The 20,057-nt window shown below is 40.3% G+C and overlaps 1 protein-coding gene across 3 annotated transcripts in view; it reads right to left on the bottom strand.

Moving 5' to 3' along the window:
* The window catches only part of PPM1B (protein phosphatase, Mg2+/Mn2+ dependent 1B), an 82,356-nt gene that overhangs the window by 43,434 nt on the left and 18,865 nt on the right, over nt 1–20,057 (bottom strand). For all 3 annotated transcript variants that reach the window (XM_081315246.1, XM_081315248.1, XM_081315247.1), the window contains exons 2-4: nt 14,255–14,396; nt 11,452–12,319; nt 7,444–7,561 (exon numbers count right to left, since the gene is read on the bottom strand). In XM_081315246.1, coding sequence (XP_081171372.1) covers nt 7,444–7,561; nt 11,452–12,297 — 964 coding nt within the window. In that variant the 5' untranslated portion in view covers nt 12,298–12,319; nt 14,255–14,396. The remainder of the gene's footprint in view (nt 1–7,443; nt 7,562–11,451; nt 12,320–14,254; nt 14,397–20,057) is intronic.

Raw genomic sequence — 20,057 nt, 5'->3', positions numbered from 1 at the left:
TGCCCAGTGTGGAAAAATGCATACCACCGGAAAAAGAGAGGATCAAGAAAGCACTGGATGGTGTAGTATTGGAACTAGACTGAGAAAGTTAATATGTACCACTGAATTACCAATGGACACAGACAATATGCTGTTTATTAAGTACTCATGATTGTAAAATTAGAAAATGAATAAAATATGGATTAAAAAAGTAACAAAATCCACAAAAGAGAAAATGCCAGATATCCTAGGAGGAAGTATCAAGTTCCAAAAAATCAATGAAAAATGGCAAAGCTCCAGGAAATGACTGTGTTATGGTTGAAATGCTGAAAGCTGGTGGTCACAGTTTACACAAGATACTAGCAAAACTTTACTCAAGATGCCTCAGAAAAAATACCCGATGCATTGAAAAATGCTGAAGTGATTCTTATATACAAGAAGGATGATTTAAAGAACTATCATGTAATAAGCCTTCTTTCAGTCATCTACAAGGTTTTCACCAAGATAATAGCAAAAAGAATATTGAGAACATTAAATAACGCATAGCCAAAGAAGCAAGAAGGGCTCAGAAGTGGCTACAGCACAATGGATCACATCCAGGTTGTTCACCAAGTCACTGAAAAGCACAACAAATACACCATGCCTTTGTGCATGGCTTTCATTGTCTACGAAAAGGTGTTTTGACTCAGTATTCCAGCAAACAATAATTAATGCATTGCTGAACGAAGGCATAGACACTGCTTACATAAACGTACTACAATCAATATATGAAAAAACAAAGGTGACAATTTGCCTTAATGAACTTAAAGTGGAAACCAACATAGAAGCTATCCTTTTCTCAGCCTGTCTTGAAGAAGTATTTCGCAAACAACGCTGGGCAAAAGATGGAATAAAAATCAATGATGCCTATTTAAATCACTTATATAGATGCAGATTTGTTCTCTTCTCACAAGACCCAGAAGAACTACAAAGACACATACTAGAGCTTCATGAAGAAGGAGAACCATTTGGCTTAAAAATAAACATGAAAAAGTCAGGTTATGTTTAATAAATTCACTAAAGAAAGAAAAAAAGTTATATCTGGAAAAGAACTAGATAAACTATATATACATTGGCCAATGGATCTCAATGGAAGATGATACAATAAAGGAAACTGAACAGCATGTTAAATGGGGCGTTGTCTTACCTGAATGCCTTTTCTTGCATGATGATGGAGAATCCACGAATGGGTTAACTCTGTCTTCCTGCCCAATTAGACAGTCAGTCAAACTTGCCACGCCTCTCCTGGGCCAGGACACCTCCCAGTCATGACGAAGGCGAAGCAAATGACAACAGCCCGACGTGTTGGCTCCCATACCCCTGACACAGGACCTGACAGACACTAAGGGGCGGGTGTGGATTCTCCATCATCATGCTGAGAAAAGGCGTTCAGTAAGACAACGCCCCTTCTCCAGCATGATAGATGGAGAATCACGAATGGGACATACCAAAGCTGCTCTGTCCCTATGGAAGGGAATCAGTCTGGGCCTGTGTCCCACCCTGTGGCACTACCTGTTGCAGCACCCTCCGGCCAAATGAGGCATCTGCAGAGGCAAACCTATCCAGTTTATAATGCCTCACGAAAGGGGAAGGCGAGGACCATGTCGCCGCCCTACAAATGTCCTCAATGGACGCCTGTGTCGCCCAAGCCGCAGAAGTTGCAGCACTACAAGTGGACTGAGCAGTGATATGCCTGGGAACTGACATGCAATGAGATTGGTATGCCCCTGCAATACAAGCCCTGATCCACCTGCCTATAGCGGAGGCAGAAACCGTCCACCCCATAGTAGAGGGTTGAAAGGAAATGAAGAGGACTTCCGACTTGCGAAAAGACGCTGTCCGCTTAATATAGTGGTGTAAAGCCCTGCAGACGTCCAGAGTGTGCCATTGCCGTTCCAAGGCACGAGATGGATGAGGACAAAAATTCGGCAAAATGACTTCCTGCGCTCTGTGAAACAAGGTATTGACCTTAGGAATAAAGGAGGGATCCAATCGAAGGACCACCCTGTCAGCATGAAAAACACATAAGTCCTGTCTGACAGAGAGAGCTGCCAATTCAGAAATGCGTCTAGCCGACGTGACGGCCTTCAAGAAGGCCACCTTAATTGTCAAGAACCGCAGAGTACAGGTCATGATGGGTTCAAATGGAGGAGAGGTAAGGGCCTGCAAGACCCGTGACAAATCCCAAGAGGGATACCAGTGAACCACTGAAGGCTTGGTGTTGGTTGCTCCTTTGAGAAATGAGCGTACCATAGGATGTTGAGCCAATGCCTCTGAATTGCCCCATGTAAATACGGTGAAGAGAGCTGCTACTTGTCGGCAGATGGTATTGAGCGCCAAGCCCTTGTTGAGCCCTACAATAAACAGTTCAAGATCCTCGGGATATTAACAGCCGAAAGATCTAACTGGTTATTTGCACACCAACTACAGAAACTGTTCCAAGTGGAGTCATAGATCTTGTTTGTTGTAGGCCATCTGGAGGCCTGAATCATTGTAATTACCTCCGATAAATAAGACTCATGTGTCAGGAGCCGCTGCTCAAGTGCCAGGCGGTCAACTGGAGCCACTACGGTTCTGGATGATGCAGAGTTCCCTGGCTGAAACGCGATCTGGAGGAATCCTCCATGGGGGAGAGATTGACAGACTCATGAGGTCGGCAAACCACAGCTGTCTTGGCCAGTGTGGTGCAACAAGTATCACCTCTGCCTGCTCTTGAAGTAACTTGCAGATGACTGCCGGGATCAGAGGGAGAGGCGGAAAGGCATACAGCAAGCCCCCGGGCCAAGGGCTGCGGAGGGCATCCGTTCCCTCTGCCCCCAGAGAGGAGAACCGGGAGAAAAACATCAGAAGCTGGGAATTTGCCGGAGAAGCGAAAAGATCCAGTACTGGCCGACTGAACCTCTCCGTTATCTCCTCGAAGAGAACAGGATGCAGGCACCACTCGGAATGATCCACTGTCGACCTGCTGAGAAAGTCCGCCTGCTAATTTGCCTTCCCCGAGATGTGCTCGGCCCTGAGTGATGAGAGGTTAGTCTCTGCCCAAGATCCCAACAGTTGGGCCTTGGCCATAGGGGACCTGGATCAGGTACCCCCTTGCCAGTTCATATGGGCTTTTGCCGCCACGTTGTCCATGAAGACCAGGACATGTTGTCTCACCACCCTGTTGCAGAAGTGGCATAGGGCCAGATGTATGGCGCTGAGCTCCAACCAATTTATGCAGTGCTATAGGTCAGACCGGGACCACCGGCCCTGAGCCAACTGAGACCTTACATGCGCCCCACAACCAAACAGGCTGGTGTCCGTAGTCAGGGTGATCTGAAACAGGAGCAAGAACCATTGCAGGTCCATGGAATGTAGTCTGGCCCATGGGACTATTCACATGCAGGAAACCTAACAGTTGGGAAAGAACGGCCAGGGTGATTACAAATTCCCTCTGGACCAGAAGGACCAGGGCTCTGATGCTGTCCTGACATTCCTTAGATAAATAGACCCTGCATAGTTCAGTGTCTATGACCGCACCCAAATGAAGAAGGCGGGTTGACGGAACTCTCTGGCTTTTGAAAAGTTCACCAAGAACCCGTGGTCCTGGAGAGTCTTGATAGACAAAGCCAAGTCCGATTGAGCCACCTGGACCAATAGGGACTGGATGAGAATGTCGTCCAGATAACACTGGATGCGTATGGGGACAGACCTCAAATGCGCGGTCAGCGCCAAGATCTTAGTAAACACTCTTGGGGCCAACGAAAGGCCGAACAGTAAGGCTCTGTACTGGAAATGGTGAGTCTTGTAGCAAAACCTGAGGAACCTCCGGTGGGCCGGAAGGATGGGAATGTGAAGGTGCTTCCGTGAGATCGATGGACATCAGGAAGTCTCCCCTCCTGCTGCTGGCCAAGATGGACTGTAGTGTTTGCATCTTGAACTTCTTGTATGCGAGATGAGCGTTCAGCCCCTTTAGATCGAGTATTGCCCTCCATCCTCCAGATGTCTTCGGAACGACAAAGAGGATGGAATAAAGCCCCCTTCTGGGACTGGTTCTATGGCCCTTATTTCTAAGAGGTGCTGAATAGCCTCTGACATGAGAGCCTTCCTGACCACATTTTTTGACAGCAGAGAAGGAATGAAGCACTCTGGGGGGATGGACATGAATTCTAGGGACAGACCGCTCCTGATAGTGTTGAGGACCCAAGCGTCTGTGGTGGTGGTCTCCCATTTTTGAACAATGTCAGTCTGCCACCAATTGGGGAGACCACCCTGAAGTCATTTAGACTTTCTGAAGGGATGGCCCCCTGTGCCTCAAAAGGGCCACTTTGCTTGAAATTGCAACCTGGGTCTGTCTCTGGTCCTCGGTCCGTCGAATTGACGGTCAGACCTGGGAGGGAAGTAACGGGAGGGCTGAGCAAACTTCGATCCTGATACTGACCAGAAAAATTGTCTGCAGATGTACGGAGTAGGCCGTCTATCTTCCTGTCTAAGAAGAGGAGACATCACTTTACGCTTGTCCTTGTTCTCCACCAAATAAGGTGTCAAGGCCTCCCCAAAAAGCTGAGCACCACAGTAAGGGGCAGCCACCAAGCGCCACTTGGATTTAACATCTGCTCGACAGTGTTTGAGCCACAGGAGCCTGCAAGCGGTAACATTGGAGGCTATGGCTCTAGAAGAGAACCTGGCGGCATGTAAAGATGCGTCCGCCCTGTACTCCGAAGCAGCCACTAACTTGGCTAAGCTGGTGCATTCAGACTTCCTCCGGGGGTACTCTGGCCTGAAGTTGGCGGAGCCAGAGAAGGGTGGTTCTGGCAAAGAAAGAGGTGGATGTGGCCGCCCTCACCGCCCATGCTGAGGCCTGGTGGGTCCTGCAGAAGGAAAGTTCAGATCTCCTGTCCTCCACCTTCAAGGTCTCAGCCATATCACCGAACACCGTGGAGAATAGTGGAGTTAGAGGTTCATCCACAGAAGGAACCTCTAGCACTTCCGACAAGGCCGGGTCAACATTAAAGAGCTTCTTGTCCATCTGCCCTGGAGAGGGAAAAGTGCCAGGTGTTCCCCATTGCTTCTGTACCATGTTGAGGAAGAGAGGGGGACAGGGGATGTGATGCTCAGTGACCACATGCTCTTAAAATACCGACCTCACGTCTTGGTTGGTGCACAAACCAGGATGGGGAACCTCGTCAGGACCAATCTTAGCAGTACTGCTGGCCTTATGAAGCAGAGATTTAAAGAGCGCTGGATTTAATAGACCAACAAAGGGAGGAGGGTCCAGAGTAAGATCCTCATCCTCCAAGAGCAGCATTTCCATTGGGTCATACTCCTCAGAAAAAGATACTCCGCTGTGAGGAGACCGGGTGGGAGAAATAGGGTCAGAATATTCTGGTGCTCCCAACTGGGGGAGATAAGGCGGGGTCACTGAGGCAACCGATTCGGGTGCATACCTTTGCTGACATTGTAATGCCAATCCCTGGGCGACCGCCTGGGAGATCAGAGCCTGAAACTGCTCCGGCGACCACACTCCCTGTGCCTCTGAGGGCCGAAGACTGGCTGCTGTGGGCGTAAAGGTGGCCTCGGGCCTGGACTGCATTGCTCTTGGGACTGGAGGCGTCAGTCGGATACCTGGTCCCTGGGTAAAGGAAACCATCTCCTCCTGCTCAGCCCTGGGAAGATAAGGTTGGTCATCATCCCCCTCCGGAGACAGACCCTCTGGGCAGATGAGGGAGGAGGAGCAAGCTGTGGCTTGCCATCTCCTACCACTGCTAACACTAACATGAACCTGCCACAGAAGGATAAGCACTGCAAAACAAGCCCCTTTCAATTCCCAGACAGTCCAGAAAGATACCAAGATCAGTGATATTGAATGCTGCTGAGAGATCCAGGAGGGCCAAGAAGGATGCATTGCCACCATCCCAAGCCTTCCAGAGACAAACCACTTGCATGACCAATGCTGTCTCAGTGCCGTAACCTCGCCTGAGCCTTGCTGGAAAAGGTTCTGCTACTTCAGATAATTTATGGCCTCTAAAGCTGTGCATCCACTATCTTTTTAACAACCTTCCCTAAAAGGATAGGTTGGAAATTGGGCAAAAGCTGTCTTAACAGAATTGAATCCAAGACCTCTTAAAAAGTGTGTGACCACTGCCTCCTTCAAGGAAGGTGCCCCCACTCTGGCAATGAGGCTTTAATCGCATGAACCCAACTACATACTATTTCCAGGGGCCCTTAACCAACCAGGATGATTCTATCCATTTCCTTAGGAGTAACCAGCTCAGACTCTTCCCATATAGTAGAGCTCAGACATGCCAACATCACTTCCATAGGACTTCCCAGCCAATAGCCAACTCTATGCAAAGTTGTGTACCTTTATTTGACAGATGCCAAGAACATTCTTCAAAGCAGCCAAACTTGGGCTCCCCCAGTCCCTTCTTACCCAGAAGATATTGGTCATCATAACAAGAATCATCAACTAATTATCTGCAGATACAATAAGAGCAGAGAAGTAAACTCACTTCATTGCTCTTATTGACACAAGGTAAGTCATAATAAAGGCTCTCACCTGTGACCTTGCTCTTCATCTTTTGCCAACAAGTCTCTAAGTGTCCCTTGTGTTGTTTGATCTCCCACAACTCTTTGGTAAGCCAAGGTGCTTGCTCTCTGGGATTCACAAGCAGAGAGTCCAAACAGGGGCAATCCAATTCCAAGGCCCTCATTATACGCTCATCCCAAGCTTAGACCCCAATTGACCAAATTCTGATCCAGAGCTTCTGGAAAATCCCCAAGCTCCTTCTTGAATTTAAACAGGTCCATCAATTGCCAAGGATGGGCCAATTAAATACCTCTCTGCAGTGGGGGGATGGACACAGAGAATTCCAGAACCAAACTGCCATCCACTTCTGGCTATTAGCAAGAAACTTCAAAGTGATCTCCATGCAGTTATTAGGATCATAAAACATCATTATTAACCTGAAAATTCTCCCCAAACAACTGACATTTCCAATGTTGACTTCAGGTTTAGTAGATACACAGTATTTCTATAACTTATCATATTCCGCAGCTGACATTATTAGATTTTAAAAAATATTTCTTGTATTTGTCAGCTAACTATTCACATTTCCTGCTCTTCAGAAATAAGTTTTTTCTGCTATTATATAAGAAACCATTCCCATCAGCAATGAATTAACAAATATAACTTAAATAAGTTTAAAATTTTGCAAGATAAGAAATTTTGTTCTCCTGAACAAACAGCAAGCTCTTAGACAAAGTGCTGCACCAGCATCTACTCTAGGTTGCTCTGACTCATGTGATCCAGGAGCACCTTCATGGCATTCTGTTTCCTGTTCCCTTCTCCTATGCTCAAATCCATTTATGTTTCAAGCTGCCTCAACTATTCTAAGAAAATAATCTAAGAGGGGGAAAAAGCTAATACAAAAATCAACTTCTTACCTTCCACTCGTGATTCCAAATGCTTATCCAAATCTGCATCTCTTTTCATTGCCTCATCTGAGACCTTAGGAGCATTTGAAAAGCAAACTAGAACAATACTCATGTTATCACGACTTCCCTATATTTGGGGAGGGAAACAAAATACATAATTGATATGAATGCTTATCCTTTTCACAACCTTAGACTACATGTTTATTCAGTTAAAATATTTTAAAAACTTTCTGTAATTGTTTGTCAGATTCATTTTTAATTTCCAAATTTAATTAGGTAAACTCCCATTAAATTGTTCAATTGACTAAACAGTTTTTAATAAAAAAAAATAAAATAAAGACAAACTATTTCCATTTCTTGTCTGCATGCCTTCAAAATCTTCTCTGGAGGACAGGGAACTTGAGAGAGTTAGACCTGCAGGGCTGAACAAAAGTCCAACTGACTAGGTAGACCTGGTCACCCAATTTTTGTGAAATAACTTAGTGCTTAGATTTATCCCACACATAAATGAATTCAGAACATCTCATATAATGTATCATTTTCTAGCAATGTTCAGCTACACAGAATGATCATGAAGCACCATTTCTACTTTGGTCTTAATAGCTGCATCTTTTTACAAAAGGAAATCAAGGAGCAAGAGACAATCTATATAACTATAATTAAACAAAATGTTATCAACCGTGGACAAGATGGATACATATGAGCTAGAGCACGGGTTGGCAACCCGCGGCTCCGGAGCCACATGCGGCTCTTTGAGCTGTCTCCTGCGGCTCCCAGCCGCCCGGTGCGCACGAACCTCTTCGAACGGGCAGTGGTGCGTGCGCACCTCTCCAAATGGAGAGTGGCACCGCCCGTTTGGAGAGGTGCGCGCGAACCTCTCCGAATGGGTGGAGGTGCGCGCGCACCTCTCCAAACCTTTCGAGAGGTGCGCGTGCACCTCCGCGAGAACAGGCAGCGGCGCCGCTCTGGGAAAGCTGCCGTGGCACGTTTGCAGGCTGCCGAAGGCGGCAGCTCTGCAAACGGACCACGGCAGCTTTCCCAACAAGCGGCGCCGCTGCCCGTTCCAAGAGGTGCACCCGTACCTCTCCGAACGAGCGGAGGTGCGCGCGCACCTCCGCGCAAACGGGCAGCGGCGCCGCTCTGGGAAAGCTGTCGCGGCACGTTTGCAGGCTGCTGAAGGCGGCAGCTCTGCAAACGGGCCGTCACCGTCGCGCAACCAGTTCCATCATACATTAAAAAAAGGCAACTGCGCACGTCCGTGCATGCGCAAGAAAAAACATTTTGCGCATGTGCAGTGTTTTTTGCGCATGCACGTACATGGATGCATGCACACGGCTCCCACTTTTTTGTGTGTGATGGAACCGGTTCCCAGTGGCTCTTTTCCTTTTTCAGGTTGCCGACCCCTGAGCTAGAGGATACTGTAATCTTGTGGATTTATCACTGACTGCACAATCATATTGAAATAATGCTCATAGTTGAGCCTTAACAAAAGTTCAAGCAGGGTTACAGAGCACCATTCTCAGTCCGGTGTTACTCTTTATAAATGATTTAGAGCAGCGGCTCTTAACCTTTGCTATACCCCGCACCCCTAGAACGCTTCTGATATATTCTCGTATCCCTAACATAGTTCGAAATAACAGCAACGAATTATACATATACACTATAATTTTGAAAACCCAGGTTTTTGCACCCCCTGGAATATCGTCTTGCATTCCTGATTGGGAACCCGATTTAGAGGAAAAGGAATGCTTAACAAATTTGCATGAAGGCAACTAGCTAATACGTCATAAGCTAAAACCATAATTTAATATATACTTAGTTAAGACTAAGCCCTTGCCAAACTCCAGAATGAGGTTCAGCAGTGAGAACTGGAAAGGTTTACATCTGAGTAGGAAGTTGCAGATACAGTACATCAATATAAGACTGTAGAGATCCGGATTGGCAGCAGTCTTATAAAAGGGTTTACAGAACTAGCCAACCACCACCTGAATATCAGCATGCAATAAGATGCAACAGGTAGAAGGCTGGTGTAGTCTGGGACTGCATTCATAAAAGTACTGTGTGTAGATGTCAGGTGCTAAAAGAGTGTCCATCTCCTCTGCACTGGACTGATTACACTTGGGACTGTGCCCAGTTTGTTAATTCATATTTATTTATAATTTCAATATTTAAGGCCACATTCTCATCAGTGATTCTGGACAGCATATATTAGTTTAAGAACAGTTAATAATTTTTTAAAAGGAAAACAACAACACTGGGATGGCAAACACATTCTCAATTACTAAATTACATCAAGAATAGCAGGTACAGATATTATCCTAGCTCAGTGGCTATGGAGAGAACAGGAAATGGGGCCATGTGGAATTCAGAGGGGAATGTTGTTCCAAAGAATAGGTATAGTAAAAGAGAAGAGGTAACACACTTTAAAAGAGACATGGACAACCTGGGGTGGATTCACGGGATACTTGCTAGAATAAGGGATCTTGAAACCAAGCCCTATGAAGAATTATTAAGACAGCAGGCAGGTTTAACCTGCAAAGGGAAGAAAATATGGCAGGGATCTACAAAGTATCTGTCTATCTGTCACATGCAAGAGGAAGGAAACTTGGAATGTATTTGTAACTCTGGGCAGTTTACAATCATAAAAATCTATCCATATACAGTTTGACTCCTCCAGTACCAGGGAGTTTGCACATCCTTAACAAGAATCAACAAGTTGAAATTAAAAGAATAGGGTGACAGCTGAATATAGCACTTTCCCAGTGATAAATGTTAAGCAAAGAAAACTGTGACAGGTAATCCTTGACTTACAACTTGTTTAATGAGAATTCAAAGTTATGATAGCTTTGGAAAAAGGGCCTCATGACCTATCTTGAAAGTTAATGGCAATCGCACCATCCATGAGTTTATACGATCATAAATCAGGTGCTTGTTAAGGGCTTGCATTTACAACAGCTGTAGTGACCTAGGCTCACGTGATAGCAGTTTGTGGCCCACCCAGCTGGTTTCCATCCAACAAGCAAAATTAATTTGGTAAGCTGGATTTGTTTAACAACTGCAATAAAAAAATGACCATAAAATCAGGTTTGGTCATGTGATTGCTATAATGGCTTTATCGTCTAGCAACAGAAAATCCCAATTGTGGTTGTAAGTTGAGGATTACCTCTAGTGACAAACTCCCCGTCAATTGAAGTTTTCAACTGGAAGCTAAATAGCTAATAATTGGGGTGATTTAGTGTATTTTCTCACTAGCAGGGAATGGATTAGATTCATTTATAGGAGCCCTTACACATTTTATGATTCTTCAAGTCTTAATTTTGTAATATATGAAAGACTGAAATTCATTTAAATAATTTTAGATACTTGAAATATTTGAGTTATTAACATTTTGAAAATCAGGTTCTGCTTTAAAAAATATAAAATATAAAACATCTGCACTACATCCTACTTAAACTAACATTTTTACAAAATTGAAGGCTGGATATTATTTGTTTACAAATAATGACCAATCTGAACATATATAAATTTCTGTATCATTAATTCTGGAAATTTTAAAGCTTTACAATAACGGCTATATATATGTGCTTTAAATAGTAATGTGACATTTCATTATTATCAAATGCAAACCCTGGAAAAAATCAATGGTAATAATACTGGTCAGAGTGGAGAAGAGCTTAAACACTGAAAAGCAGAGCATTTTTTTCCTTAAGAAACAAGATTGCCTTTGCTTCATGAAAAGAATCTAGCTTTGGAGTGTTTTAAATATTCCCCTTCATAAACATTAACTTTTATGAGTAAATATAAAGTAGGTTGTGAAAAATTTTAAAGTGCTATTATTTGGGTTGTATAAAATACATTGCCAAGCCCAAACAAATAGCAGGTAAATGCTTAGTAAGACGGCATCACATGAAGCCAGCCTCATCAATAAATCTATGCTATTTTTAAAATTAATTTTTGTTCAGTTTTAATAGTAAAAGGAACATCCAAAATAATCTTTAGTCTAAAAGGTTTACATACCTTGTGTAAACAGGTATCCACTACCCAATTGCACACTTTTTCCAGATCATCTGATACTTCAAGCCTAGATTTAACAAATTCACAGAGCTCCTCGTTGCTTATTACATCCCAGATTCCATCACAAGCCAAGACAATAAATTCATCCTCTTCAGCTCTTACAATTTCATAAACCTCTGGTTCTGGAGAAACAAGTTGTTCTGTAGGACCTTTGCCATCAACACATTTGTAGTCATAGTCCCCCAGAGCACGAGACACTGCTAATGAGCCATTAACACGCTGAATCATGACACTCCCGCCTGCATTCTGAATTCTCTCCTTCTCTCTTGGATTGCAAGGCTTGTGATCTTGTGTTGAAAAACAGACCTGTCCATTCCTATATAGAACAGCACGTGAATCTCCACAGTTGATAAAATAAATGTGCTCAGGTGAAATCATAACTCCCACTGCTGTTGAGCCACTCCTGTCCATGCCATTTCTGAGGTCTGAAAAATTGCGCATATATTCATCAATTTTCAAAAAGCCAGTTCTGATTCCACTCTTAACATTTTCTACTGAAGGTTCAAGAGCACAGCCAGGCTGTTCTGTTCCCCTGAAGTCTTCATTGCTAGTGATATGTTCTAATAAGTGGTTTGAGCAGTAATTTGCCACACGAGATCCTGCGTGACCATCATAAACAGCAAAGAAAGACCAGTCCTCCAAACCATGAGGAATTCCTACAACAGCTGTGTGAGCATCTTCCATTTCAACTCTCCAGCCTTGCATACTGCTGAGGCCATAACGCAGGCCATTTCCTGCCCCGTGAGCATTGTGTTTCTCAGTTTTTGGTTTATCCAAAAATGCACCCATGTTTCCTAATTTACAAAGATATCTGCAAAAGAAAATGTGATCCTGAGTATCATAACACAACACAAAACAAGGAAAAGATACCTGTTCAGCTATGCAAAGTCTGTCTTCAGAACAGTCAAATTATGATAATTATTTCAGACTACTTTGAAAATACAACCTTTTTAATAGAATGCACTCTATCAAGACTTGTATTCAGTCCTTACCCATTCCACTTTAAAGAAACAAATGCCTTTAAGCCAGGCTTTCTTAATTAACATTAGTTTTAGCTTTGCAAAAGGAATGTAAAATGTTTGTTTTCACTGACTAGTGTCCAATGGACAAAATAAATAAGTCCAAACCTTGAAATATGTAGTAATGATCTTTTTGTTATGAAATAATAAAAAATGTACAAATCACAAATCCCATCTTGCATTTGCATATCATTATCTGTAAATTTGTAAATTAGTAACTAGTTTTAATATGTATATTTCTTTTACTTGTTCTCCTACTTGAAGTATGAAGTAGCACATACATATACATATTTCCGAGCTATAGTCAGTAATAGTTATATAGAGAAAGTTTATGTCATCAGTGTCATCTTAACAGGCAAACTGCATTAAAACATTCAATTGAGTTACGAACAGAACACAAGCATGTGAATCCATACGCAAGAATAAAGATTAAAATAGTACTCGTGGTAATCTAAAATAGTATTTAGTAGACCAACATCTAGATATAAAGTTGAGACAATTTCCTATTTATAGTACAGTTTAAAAAAAAGGGCAGGGGAGGAAGACATATCTTGCAACAACTTAACTATAGGCTCTTCAAAGCATTGGAAACAGGTGCTTTGTAAAACATGTTAGCATCACAAAGCTATATTCCAAAAATGAAAACAGTTGCAACTTTTATAAGGCCTATGCTGCTGCTTCAAAAGCTGTCCCCAAGTGCCTCTGGAAATATGTACAAGGTTTTTGGCTGCTTTAATGCTCTGAAGAGAACTGCTTCTCTCACATCAATACATTTTGCGAAATACAGTACTTCTTTCAAATATTGTCTACAATTCCTGAAAACAGTACATATTTTCCTCCAAAGCCAACATATTTAAAAAGAATCTATAGATCAGACAACTCTGAAGGATATAGTTAACATCATTATTTTTTTCAAATCAATAGTATAAACTAGATGGCATCTACAATATTCTATGAATCAATGGTGTTTAGAAATCAGAGATCAGTCCCAAATGACCCTCCTCACAGTATCAGCTTACTTACATATACTGAGTTACATAATAGATAGTATTGTTCCTGATTGACAAAAAAAATATCTAAAACTTGGTTAATGAATATGGTGCACAAGGTAATATAGTTTAACTATCAGACATTACAAACTGCTGTTATACAGGTAGCCATTCATTTGGTGACCAAAGTTACAACAGCACTGACAACAATGACTTGTGATCAGTCAAAACCATCACATCCCTATGGTCACATGATCAAAATTTGGGTAATTGGCAACCAGCATGTATTTGCAACAGTTGCAATGTCCCAAGGTTAGGCGATTGCTATATGCAATCTTCCCAGCCAGCTTCAGACAAGCGAAGTCAATGAGAGAAGCTGGATTTGCTTAACAACCCATGAATCATTTAACTTCATTGATTTGATTAACCACCACAGGAAAAAGATCATAAAATTGGGTGTGATTCACTTAACTGCCTTGCTTAGCAGCAGAAATTCTGGTCCCAATTGTAGTTGTAAATTGAGGACTAGCTATATTTTTGTAAATATGAAGCTAATGGACTTCAATAAAAAATGATGCTGAAACTGAAAAATCATAATAAATATTGCAGAGAGTAAGAAAACAGAACATCTTTGGAGTATGCCTGTTCCAAACATAGTCTATTAATATATTAAGTTCCAACAGCTAGAGATCAGTTATGTACTCTATTACATTGAATTAACTATCAAGAAATATTTACCTGTTAACTGTACTTCTGCCAATTTTTGTTCAGTTTTAAAAACTTATGGTTTACATTCCTTCAGCCAACAGGCATAGAACAGATTAAACTTGAAAGCCTTCAAATCATGCAGAATGCAATACTTGCTGTAACTTGGAATTTCCTAGGAGAAGAGATAATATTAATTAGAATATAATATCGCAGAATGAATTTGCAATTTAGGAATGTAATAAATATTTCATTTTGCTAGCCTTATAGTTTCAGACAATACAATGTTAAAATTTCCATAAGTCATTGTTAACATTACACCAAAACTTTCAAATACATTTGAACAGGAAGGTCCCTGTCTCTGTAAAAATAGACTATTCGTGGTACAGTTCCCTTCTATGATAGGCTAAAATACCCTTAAAACAATTCAATGAACTAAAGGATCGATCTAAGTCAAAATATATTGCTAGCTTTAAAATATTTAGGACAGTAGCTTTAGATGATTTGCAAATAATAAATAACCCAAAGGGATGCTTCATTGTGGCAACATTACTGAATTCAAACAGGGAAAATGGTCTATAATTAGATACTGTATTAATCAGAATAAATATTATATCTGAAAGAAAAAAAGTCCCTCTCAAAGCAGATGTAGGAAGGCTTCAAAGAGATGTGGAATTATTTCCTATCCTTTCCAGTGAGAAAAGGTATTTCATAACAGAAATGCTAACTTATACAACCTGTGTAAAATAAAACAGGTGAATAACCCATTAGGCTACAGCAATGAGCTGCAAAAATCCAGATGATAAATAAAAGTTTTAGTACTTGTTTGCTGCCATCTAGTATTCATCCTGATTTAAGCAACACAGATATACTCCAATCTCTATAGGCTGCTGATAAATTTTTGGCTATATGAAGATATGCTACTAAAGTAACGGAATAGGAAAATAAGATCAGCAGGCTGTGCAAAAAACATTTTCTCATGTACTACTGCTGCTTTCTGAGACTACAGATTATTCCTCCCTTTTTTTGCTTACTGACACCGCTATCCACTGCAGCTGCTTTTTACTCTAGACTTAACGCTAATAATTTGCCAGTTAATTTCTGTAGCATGACTAAGATTTCATACACACCCTCAACAATTTGCTATTAAGAAAAAACTGAATTCCTCTTTCCTTTAATTTTATTTTCCACATAAATAACCCTTCCCTCTTATTCCAACCTCCTGGCCTCTGAATGGGTAATTGAAGATTTATCAGCATTCTGAAGAAACTGGGGCTGACAGAAATTAATTCCGTATGATGCTGAATGGAAGAAAGTAAGAGATCTATAGATTTTACTGAGAACAGGGGATAGACCCTTTAATATGTATGTGGTAAAAATAAACATTAATATATTCAACAAGACTATTAATTATTTTATCTCTCTCTCTCTCTAAATTGTACTGCCTATATCTAATTAATCTAACTCAAATTTGGTTTCATTTATTTTAATTTAAAGATTTAACTTAAATTCCTCTGTTTTTATAGGGGACCCAAGATACTACTTGAAGGCAAAGTACAATTCTTGACACTGAAAAATATGGTGCTTTCTAATCTAAAAAGATAGTTTCAGAATATTTTCATAAACTGATGATCTGCAAATATACTGTACATTCAATATAAATTTCTGTAAGTTTCTGCATTTTTTGCAAAATGCATTATAAATCAAAACAATGCCTTGTTATATAGAGCATAATGCATACATTTCTTTCCTGCTTTTTTCCCTATTCTGTCTATAAAATTTAAGAGCAATTTAAAATTACAAAAATAGTAAAAACATATTTAGCATAGTATGAAGCCTATTTCTGACACAATATACAACAAAATAGAAATTCCAGTTTGTCTAAAAAAATATATCAGAATCTGTCTGTTGGAAAGATCATTTTAGCTATTAACATCTAACTCCCTACTGACTGAAGGAATCCAAAGTAAAGCATCCATGAGAAATGCCTGTTTAGCCTCACACAAATACATTCAGTGAACAGGAGTCCAACGTTGTTTCTGGGTAATTGTGTCCATTGTAAAACTCTTTTCACAGTTAGGAAGTCTTTTTCACCCTAAGATTTCATCAGGATCTGCCATTCTATGATTTAAATCTATTCTATGTCCTGCAATCTGGAATAGCACAAAATAGATCCTAATACTTTTCATTACAACAACTTTTCAGCTATTTGAAGTGTGCTATCATATCCTCCATCATCTTCTCAAGTCTAACTTCATATATCAGTTCACATGACTTTTTTCACCGATACCAAGCTGTCCTATTATCTGTACTTTGGAATCTTCTGTGTTTATGAAATTTCATTTTGTTATTTCCAAACCATTCCTTCAATCTCTCAAAATCATTTTAAATTTTGTCTTTATAAAATATTACTTTAGAAGCATTTCTCACTCAAATGAGTATACTTTTAAATAAACATTCCATTTTTATGATACTCTACCCAATAACTGAATAAATTTAAATTTAATTAAAAATTAAATGTAAAAATAATAAACTAGTAATGTATCCACTAAAATAGTCTTGCTATCCAATTTACTTATTTAGAGTATAGAACGTCATAGGATATTTGTCAAAATGCTTTAAAGCTTTTTGCACAGCATTTTCCCAATCTACAGGTTAGTCCTGGACTTATGGACCAGTCAATTAACAACTGTGTGAACATCACACAGCACCCCCTCTTTTTGTCCTCTTTAGGGAAATGTTTTGAGATGATTGGATTGCAAAATTTTAAGGTCTTGGGAGAAGTAGATCATCTGACCCATTTCAGTCTGGTTTCAGAACAGTCATAGTATAGTTGTCTATGGAGATTCTCAGTCATCCAGGTCATGGTTGTCCCACAGGTGCTTTTCAAAAAGCAAATGGACTTTGTTTTTTCTTTGAAGACATTTCACTGCTCATCCAAGAAGCTTCTTCAGTTCACTTTAAAGAAAGTCCAGTTGCCTTTTGAAAGAACCTTTGGGACAGTCAATAGTATAAACTTCATTATACTTGTTATTGAGCTTGGGCAGAGCAGAGATAGAGATGAATGAGAGAGATCATGAGATGCCTCTTGCTCTCCCTGTTTAATATCTACATGGAACTACTGAGCAAGATATTTATAAAGTACGTAACAATATCTGGATAGAATCTATTTCATTCTAGATTAAAAGAATTAAAGATCAGAGATTCCATGAATACAACTGCTACATAGTGCTATAGAATCTCAATTATGGTGCTGCACTAGTACAGTTGTTTAGTAATGACAAGATGGAGTCAGCCATTTCAATATTTAGATCTGGCTTAATATAATTTGAGCAAGAAATGAAACAATGCACAACTAAAATTGTAATTTATCCAAATGTGCAAAGACACATAATTGTCTAGAGAGAAAAGTGTGTCATTCTCTATTCCATTATCCAAATCTGGAGGATAAGGGTGATCATCTTTCTACCTTATATCTACATTCTAATTTATTCACTGTTTAAAATGCCTGAATGGAAGAGAGATCTCAATCCAGTCTCCTCTTTAAGAACGGAAGGGCAAACTAAGGATTGGTATTCCAGTCTGCAATTCACTCACCAGAAAAGCTTAATTTTTTTTCTAAGCTCTCTGCTTAGTGATGCTTCCAGATTAAACAACTCCCTTTTTATACTTTCTAAGAGCTACTAGAAACCAGATCCTAGGTAACCCAGGTAACAGAAGCTAGCCAGAGTAATGCCTTACGGCACTGCCCAACTTAAATGTGCAGTAAAATACAAGGTAGTTCCTTCTCCCTCAAGTTTCTATTCTGGACTTTGAGTTGCAAAAGGGGTTATTAAATGAATCTGGCTTCCCCACTGAATTACTTATCAAAAGATCTCAAAAGGGGATTACATGACCCTGGACACTGCAATTATCACAAATATATGCCAGCTGCCAAGCATCTGAATTTTGATCACATGACCTTGGGGATGTTGCAACAATATTAAGGGTAAAAATCATCATGTCACTTTTTCAATGCCATTGTAAGGGATTTCATAGGAGTTTTTCTCTCCAACCCTGACTTCCTATTTGTGAGTTAGATATAGCCCATAAAGCTCTTTTTTTTCTTTCACCAATTACTAAATGAAATCCATTCCAGGTGACAGAGGATCTGTCAGTGTAATATCAATAAATAATTCAGAGCATTTTTAACATTCTGATTTAAATGCACATGCAATTGGCAAATAAACAATATTAAAAACTAGGCACATTTCTTACAACTGTATAAGATAGACCTTAGGCACTAGCAACCAAAATACAACAAAATACCAGACTGAATTTGTGAAAAAGTGCTTTAAATTCTAAACAGTCTTTTTGAGTTCAAAATTTCCCAGTCAAAAAAGGTAGGCAGTGAGTCAAGTACTTTTCTGCTAAGATTATACAAACTAAATCCAATATATTTTTGTTTCAGATCCGTAGAATGTTGTTTGAGAATGATAATGTTCCTTATAATAAACTTTGAAATCCAAGAGCATCAATGCAAGGAGTAATTTTAATGGTTAGCATCTTCTGTTATTATATTAATGATAGCATTTGTACGATTAAGATAGTAGCATTAAATCTTAATGTGAAAGACTTGAATTCTGGCCCTGTCTTCTCTTTGCAAATTCTATAGAAGTTGGTTCATTGAGGCAGGAATTAAATGTATTGAAATGCACATAATTTACTATTTAGTATTGAACATGTATTTCATATTTTAGTTTGTGTAAACAATTAAGGAGATTATAATTTTAAAAGACACAACATCCTAGCCTCACCCCACCCATTGTAATGAAAGTCATCCAGCCAAAGTAATCAAAGTAGTTTCAGTACTATAACCTGGGCAAAATTCCAGTTGAAGTGAGTCCAGACAATCAATTTCACCTAGATGCATCTAGAATTGTGGGGCCACCATTTTTTAAAAGACTAACTTATAATTAGAGCTCTTTTGTGACAAGGGGAAGGGAGCCTGACTCCTTTAAGCAAAGAGGAATATACTTTATATCAGACATGTCAAACTCGTGATGTCATGTGACGCCGTGCAACGTATTGGGACGGTTTTGCCATTGCCGGCAATGGGGTGGGCGCGACTTCCGCATGACATATCTGGCCCACAGGCCGGCAGTTTTACACCCCTGCTTTATATTCACAAAAGCATTGATTACTTCCCTTAACCATGGGTTCTGTCCTAACCTGACAGATTTAATCAGCATTAGACAGTGGTGCATAATGTCAATAGTAGTTTTGAAAGCACAAAAGTCCCTATGTGGATGGACTGTTCCCCACTAAGAACAACTGCATTTTCAAACATCCCCTTGAGAAAAGGGCAAATAAGTCCCTATAACAGAAATAGCTGTTAGTGTTTTAGTTTGTACATGTTGGGGAATCTTTTAATTCACAATAGGGTGGAAATAGGCAGATGTGTATATACTCACCATTCAGTGACCATTCAAAGTTACAATGGCATTGAAAAAAGTGACATGATGATTTTTACCCTTAATATTGTTGCAACATCCCCATGGTCAGGTGATCAAAATTCAGATGCTTGGCAGCTGGCATATATTTGTGATCATTGCAGTGTCCCAGGGTCATGTAATCCCCTTTTGAGATCTTTTGATAAGTAAATTCAGTGGGGAAGCCAGATTCATTTAACAACCATGTTATTAACTTAACAACTCCAGTAATTCACTTAATAAATGAGGCAAGGAAGGTCGTAAAATGTGTAAAATCTCATTTAACAATTGTCTTGCTTAGGAACAGAAATTTTTGGCTCAATTGTCGTAAGTCAAGGACCACCTGTACTCAATAGAACGCCTTG

This window comes from Vipera berus (assembly GCF_964194415.1).
Source record: "Vipera berus genome assembly, chromosome: 1".
Lineage (NCBI taxonomy): Eukaryota > Metazoa > Chordata > Lepidosauria > Squamata > Viperidae > Vipera > Vipera berus.
This window is presented reverse-complemented; position numbering and strand designations above follow the sequence as displayed.